The sequence below is a fragment of the Oryzias latipes genome, chromosome 9 (assembly GCF_002234675.1).
Source record: "Oryzias latipes chromosome 9, ASM223467v1".
Classification (NCBI taxonomy): Eukaryota; Metazoa; Chordata; class Actinopteri; order Beloniformes; family Adrianichthyidae; genus Oryzias; species Oryzias latipes.
The window spans coordinates 310,661-317,415 of NC_019867.2; the positions used below are offsets into that span (position 1 = coordinate 310,661).

Sequence of the window (6,755 nt, forward strand, 5' to 3'; positions counted from 1 at the left end):
CCGATCTAGAACCGAGATGCCTGGAAAGACTTTCCGAGAAAGGAAGCGACCGGAAGATTTCTGGAAACATTTGAAGACAGGAAGCATCGTCCAGAGGAGTCAGAAGACCCCCAAACGCCCCCTGCTCTAAGATCCCAGCATTTGCAGAAGGTCCACATGACATGGGGTAGCTCAGCCCCCCAGCAAAGAAAAGCAGGGATGGGATGTGTTCAGCTGCCTCTTCCTCATGGGGGGGTCAGGGTTCTGCAGAAACTCAGGACCCTCAGACGGATGACAGAAGGCTGACGTGGAACTTTGTTCAACAATGTTCTTGGCACCTTTGGGGGGAGGGGGTGCACCGGCTTCCACAGACACCCACCAGAGTCAGAACCGCAATGACTCCAGGTGCTGTGGAGCCCCTACAAGTTTGGTTCTCCAGAGGACGGGTGGGAACCTCCACAGGCCCCTCCCCACACAGGCGGTTGGGGGAGTGACCCGTGTCTGACCCCGCCCGCGGCAGTTCTCTAGGAGGTTTTCACCAGGTCGTAGACGTAGATGTGGAAGTCGTCGTCAAACTTGATGAAGTAAACCGACGGCTTGGCTTCCACCTGGTGGATGACCATCCCCGAGCGCTTCCCTCCGTCCTCTTTGGCGTACTCCACCTGTTTCCCCACCAGACTGTCCACCACCTCGCCGGGCTCCCGCTCTGCTCCCCCCCCCTCATCTGTGGACAAAGACAGGGAGATGGTTAGAGCTGCTCAGGAACCTAAAGGACTCCGGTTTCTGCCTGTTGTAGGTCAGTTGTTGGTCGGTTGTCCACTGTTCTGTCGTCAGCCTGCTTCCAGTCTACCTTTAGGGGGTTTTTGGTCTGTATTCGGTCAAGTTTGAGGTCGTTTATCCATCAGTTTGTGCTCCGTCACTTTTTCTGATTTTCACCCAGGCCTACTGACACTCACTGGAGTCGGGCATGATGCGCAGGTCTCCCTCCTTGTAGTCGTCCAGCAGCTGGTACATGTAGAGGACCGGATCCTTCTCGTAGGTGATGTAGAACCAGGAGGTCATGATGGGGGCTCGGGCCAGAACCATCCCTCTCCACTCCTCTTTTGGCCCCTCCTCTGTCTCAAACATGTGCTCCACCGCCTTTCCGATCATCGTCTCTGCCAGCAGCGAGTCAGTCACACGGGCCGGAGCTGGGCCAATCACAGACAGAGGGGTGTGGCCAAAAGTCAAATAAAGACGAGGATCAAATCATTTTCACTTGAAGACTAAGATCTGAACAGCTGTCCAGTTCATGAGCAACAGCAGACATGGTCTAGGCCTCACCCGCTCTGTCGGGCAGCACCTCCAGCCCCACCACCCGAACGTCGCTGTACAGCTCCAGGCCGTAGATGCAGTCAAAACCGTCGTATTTAATCAGGTAGAGGGAAGGGTTGACTGGGACCTGGTCCAGGACCATTCCCTTCCACTGGGAAGACTTTGCTGGACAGAGAAATGGTGTTTAGCAGGTTTTCTGTCTCCATGACAGTTTCAGGTGAAATACTCAAAGGCTACGTTCACACTGCAGGCTGAAACGACCCAATCCCCATGTTTTTGCCCCTATGTGACCTGGATCTGATCTTTTCATGACAGTCAGAACGACACAGATCCGATTTTTTGAACTGCGACCTCCTTCTGACCGGCAAGGCCACATGAATACGTCATCGATACGCTACAAACATCATCATTCTGCGTTGAAGTAGGCGGAGACGAGAACATAAACATCAACCGTGGTGGACGATGCTGCTGAGACCAGTCAGTGGAAGGGAAGTGAGGTCACCCATTGATTCATATTTGGAGTGACAGCTGTATTCAGGCCAAACTTCAGACCGAACATTTCCAGCTAAATGGCCGAGCGTGGCGTTGAACCTTCCTCGCCATGACTTTTCCCCCTTTCCGATCGTGGTCAGAAGGACGGGGGACAGAAGGTGGATCCTCCTCCGGGCTCACTTCCCCGTTTGGACCCTCAGATTCTCCAGAACGGGTTAATAAAGAGTCCATCGCATTTATTCTGGGGGAAACCTTTTATCACCGTTCTCCTTCGTCCTAACACACAACATGAATGTGCGCCCCCGCTGCCCCCCTCACTCCCTCCAGCGCTCTTCTCCTGTCTCTTACACACACACACACACACACACACACACACACACACACACACACACACACACACACAGATCCCCATTCCACTGCAGTGGGTCCAGATGACCCTGGCTCCAATGCCTTCTTAAAATGAGAAGATTGTAACTTTGCTGCTCCTTTGTGAAAATAAATGTATTAAAAAGAGCTCAGCTGTTGACAACACTGTTGTTGACATCCATGCTAACGTTAGCTATGTTCATAAACAACAGTGACGTCGTTCACCGTTGAGTTCTGCGCATGCGGGTCACTTCTGGGTCATTCCACGGTCACACAGGAGATCATAAAAGTTCACATTTAATTGGAAATTAAGCCCTGCAGTGTGATCGTAGCCCAAGTCACTTACTGCCCTCCCTCCAGGTGTGCTGGATCCTGCAGCCGACCAGGTTCCCTCTGGGCGCAGCCAGAGTCTTACTGGGACCAACGCTGGTCCTGAGCTTCCTAAAAGACGGAGGAAGAAGCAGACGATGAAATTGAATCCACGCTTTTGTGTGAACAGAGCTCACGTTTCAAATGTGAGCATCACTTCTTCACTTCATAGAAAAAGGAGCAGCGTCACCACTAGAAGCACTGGCACCGCTTTCTTACACCTTCATCACCGAATGTGTTACTTAACAAACTACTCTTCATCTTCCTTTTGAGCTGGGTTTGGGTCATGGGGGGCAACTGTCTCTTTAAATAGGTACAGACCTCCCAAAAAACGGTGGAAGTAGTTCAAGTTTCTTCCAGATGGCCTGAATTATAACAAACCCTCCCAGAATTCCTTTCTGCTGCTGGATGTCAGCTGCTCGTCTAACCGACAGCTGATGGTCACCAGACGACCACCAACAGCTGAACTACGTACTTGTGCGGGTTCTTCTTCTTCATCATGTTTGCAGAAACGCCTGGCTGTCCTGAAACACAAACAAATGAAGTCAGCTGGGTGTGGCCACATGAGTCATGACCATGGGGGGCGTGGCCACGCATAGCACCAACATAAGAGCCGTGGCCATGCATGTCGTCATGATGAGGGGTGTGGCCCCTGAAAACATTTTGGGCGGGATGGGGTCTTCACTGAGACAATCATGGGCAGCCCTGACCGGTCAGCTGCCTCTGTCCTGTCGGTACCTGACCCAGCTCTTTCTCTTGCAGGGCCAGCGCCTGGGTGCTGACTTTGTGGGCCTGGTGGTCTTTTCATGCAGGGGGAGGGACCCCTGCCCTGCTTTCTACTGGACTTCCCGGGGAGTGAGCGGGTGGGCGTGACGCAGGTCTCCCTTGGGGTGCACCGGTCCGTGCCAGGACTTGGGGTGGGGGGATGCCCAGAACCCCTGGGTGGCGGTGGGCCGCCTGTCCGGGCTGGAGGGCTTACCAGCAAGAGGGGGACCTGAACTGGGCACCCTGACCCGGCCCAACAAAAAATGCATCTAAACATAATTAATATAAAATTTAGCCTCAAATCCAAAGGGGGTTTACATAAATAAATGCCTCCCGTGTCAGAAGATCCATAAACCCTGCTGTAACAGTAACAGCTGTCCAACACAGGAGGCCTTCAGCGTCGATCCGTTTGCTGCTGGACAAGTAAAAAAAGATGTTGGCTACTTTAAGCGACAGCCCAACATTAAGCCGTCTGAACGTCTCCATCCATGGAGAACATTTCCATGCAGAACCCGGGGGGGGGTACTTACCCCCTGAGGCTGACGGGCTCCTGAAGGGCGTCTTCATTCATACAGCTGTAGCAGCTGCTTGGAGGAGATCCTCACCAGCCAACAGAGTGCAGGATGAAAGGGCGGGGGCAGGAGACAAGGGAAGGGTGGGGAAAGGAGGGAGGAGGTGGGGCTTATGCTGAGCTCCTGAAGGTGTGCCGCCAGGACAGGTATGGACCAGCAGCAGGAACAAAGCGCCGGCCCACAGACTTCTGACCCTGAGAAGGAACATCAGGGGTTAGTCAAGCATAGCACTTTATTTCTAGTCTTCTGGAGCCGATGCAGGTCCAGACCTGCTGTGGAACAGGTCTCCAGGTCGGACCTGATCAGAACCTACGGACTCTGGTGGGCCCAGGCCTTGGACCAGGCTGAACTTCCACAGGTGTTTCCTGCTTCTGCTCCACATTTGACGAGTGTGCTGCTGACAATGAGAACAGGAAGTGGTGCATGGCTGCGCAGACAGCAGTTGCCCCCTGGTGTTGCCCCTCAGAAGTTGCTTCTTTTAAACCACAGCGTTCATCAAAACGGCTCAACAGGAACTAAAATCAACAACTGAGCTGGAGCCTGTGAGGCAGGAATCCTACATCCTTCAGGTGTCAGCAGAACATGAAGACCACCAACACCTGAGGGGCAGATGAGGCAACCCGCCCAGGTGACATGGGGCAGGTGGATCTGCTCTCAGCTCATCCTGAGTCACAGGTGATGAAGGAGTTCATCACTCAGGTAAATTCACTCAAATATGTTGACATCTCTGTTTGGAGCCATGAAACATTTCTAAAATGGAATCCATCTAACGTCTACCCTTCCAGTTCTAGGGTTGGGGGCCGTTATTTCAGGTGTGTAGCTCGCTGCGTCTGATTAGCAGAGTGGGTGTGGCCTCTGATGACGGGCGCAAATGAAAAGATTGAAAACAATTCACTATCTTCCCTTAAGGTTTAAAAATGGGTTGGTGACCTCCAACCATCAGAGGGTCTTTGAGGACTAAGATCAGTCGGATGAGAAGAAAACGTCAAACATGGAATATTTCAGAGTATTATTGACGGTAGAAAGCAGGCATGCGCGCCGTGTGACCTAGCGTAGCTACTAGAACGTTCTGTCTGAGCTACACGCCAGGCTGCAGCGTCCTCTCCTTCTTACAATTAGCATCACTAGATCAGTGGTAGTATCCATGCATACAAATCTAGTGATAAAATAGTCCAGTTTTTTCTTTAACCCGCTTCTTGATTTTTTTTAAATCCATGCAGTACAAGTTGGGACATTTTCCGGATGAAATTTGTGGTTCAAACTTCTCGTCAGCTTTCTAAGGTCAGATGGTTGGTGTCTACTTTTGATACTTTTGATACTCCTGCAAATTTCATGATAACAAACCGTCAGCAGGTACTGTTTTGTGTTTGCAAGCCTCTGTGTCCAACAGAGGACATGTGGTCATGTGACCGGTTTAGAGTAAGCTGATTGGCTGCAGACAATGTCCACAAACATAAAGGAGCAGATGTAGCTTAAAGAAATACTTTTAGAAGGTGGTATTTTCAACAAAATAAGTGTTTTGTGACGGGTTTAGAAGATGAATGAATGAATGAAATGAGGCCCACATGTGGTCACTTCAAACGCCATAACTTATTTTATGACCCATCTGACTGATCCTTAGACCATTAGAAAGGTTTCTTTAAGCCCTTAACGGTGACAGAAAGATCAGGGCAATCCAATGAATTTGACATATTTGGTCCCCTATAAAAAGGGCGGCTTTGTGGTGTAGTGGTCGTCCGGTTCAAATCCCTAGCTGGGTTCTTCCTGTGTGCATGTTCTCCTGGTTCACGGGTTCCTCACAGTCCAGAACCTGCTGCATGGGTTGACCGGTGATTCTAAAGTGTCCTTCAGGTGTGAAGCAGTGGCTCCACCGTCTGTGGACAACTCTGACCCCTCACTGGGATAGGCTCCAGCAACCCCGTGACGACAAAGGAACTGAAGGGCCAGACGGTGGACGGCCTGAATGGTCGGAATGAGGAAAACCGGTTCCAGACTCCTGCAGGGGATCCGGGGGGGGGGGGCTCTCGCTCCCTGCCCGCGGCCCTGTGGGGGTTGGAGCCGGCCCTGCTGGGCTCCGTTTGGGATTTTCCTCCCCTGCGTACTCGCGGTTTACGTTAACGGCGGTGGAAACAGCCGCCGCGTGACTGGGATGCCGGTGCGCAGACGGAGGTCGTGGCTCGCTCGGTGACCTCAGCACGGACGCTAAAAAAGCGTAAATGTGCGCAGAAAGCGGCGTTCCTTCCGCAGACGGTGGCCATATTGCGCCAGTGTTTACAAACGCTGCTGCGAAAAGGCGCAAACGAACAAAGGAGGGAGGGGGCGGGGTGGAGCACGCGCAGGTCGCTGTTGTTTTGTGGGGGAAACCGGACAAACGTGTCGGTAACGGCGTCGGGGACGCGGTCACTTACCGCACAGCGATCAGCGGCGTCGCATAATCCCGCTCTCCGCCGCAGGTCGATCCGCTCTGCGTCCGTCGGGGCTCCGCTGCGTCAAACCCGCCGCCCTCAGACCTAAGAAAGGCGGGAACGTGACTGCCCTTCAGAATAAAAGCATCCCACCTCTGTCCGTCCAGGACAGGAAACTCTTCGTTCCTGCAGTTTGGCGCCATCACACGTCAGAGGATCATATCAGTGTTTCTCAAAATGTTTTCCCAAACCTTCAACCATTCAATCCTTTCTGTCCTAAACAATTAAGGGCCTTTGCTTTTTAAACTAGTGAAAACAACATTGTCATACCGGATTGAGGTGAAAAGTGGACCCCCGTACTACCAAGCCCCCGCTTTGTCTTTTTATGCGGTCTGACTGAGGCCTGAGGCCTCCAAACATGAATACTCAATACTCCACACGGTGCTGTCTCTGTTTTTCAGTCAGATTCCCATCAGCAGTAAAATGGGCCCCA

The 6,755-nt window shown here is 52.3% G+C and overlaps 1 protein-coding gene across 1 annotated transcript; it reads right to left on the reverse strand.

Annotated features, from left to right (window-relative positions):
* Positions 1-335: 335 nt before the first annotated feature.
* Positions 336-6,303, reverse strand: spina (spindlin protein A; the record flags this gene model as incomplete). The annotated part of the gene is given in 7 exon segments (NM_001104793.2): positions 336-703; positions 936-1,169; positions 1,303-1,458; positions 2,498-2,592; positions 2,996-3,044; positions 3,816-4,051; positions 6,266-6,303. Coding segments are annotated over 6 exon segments (771 nt in total). The 5' UTR covers positions 3,853-4,051; positions 6,266-6,303.
* Between the last annotated feature and the right edge of the window lie 452 nt (positions 6,304-6,755).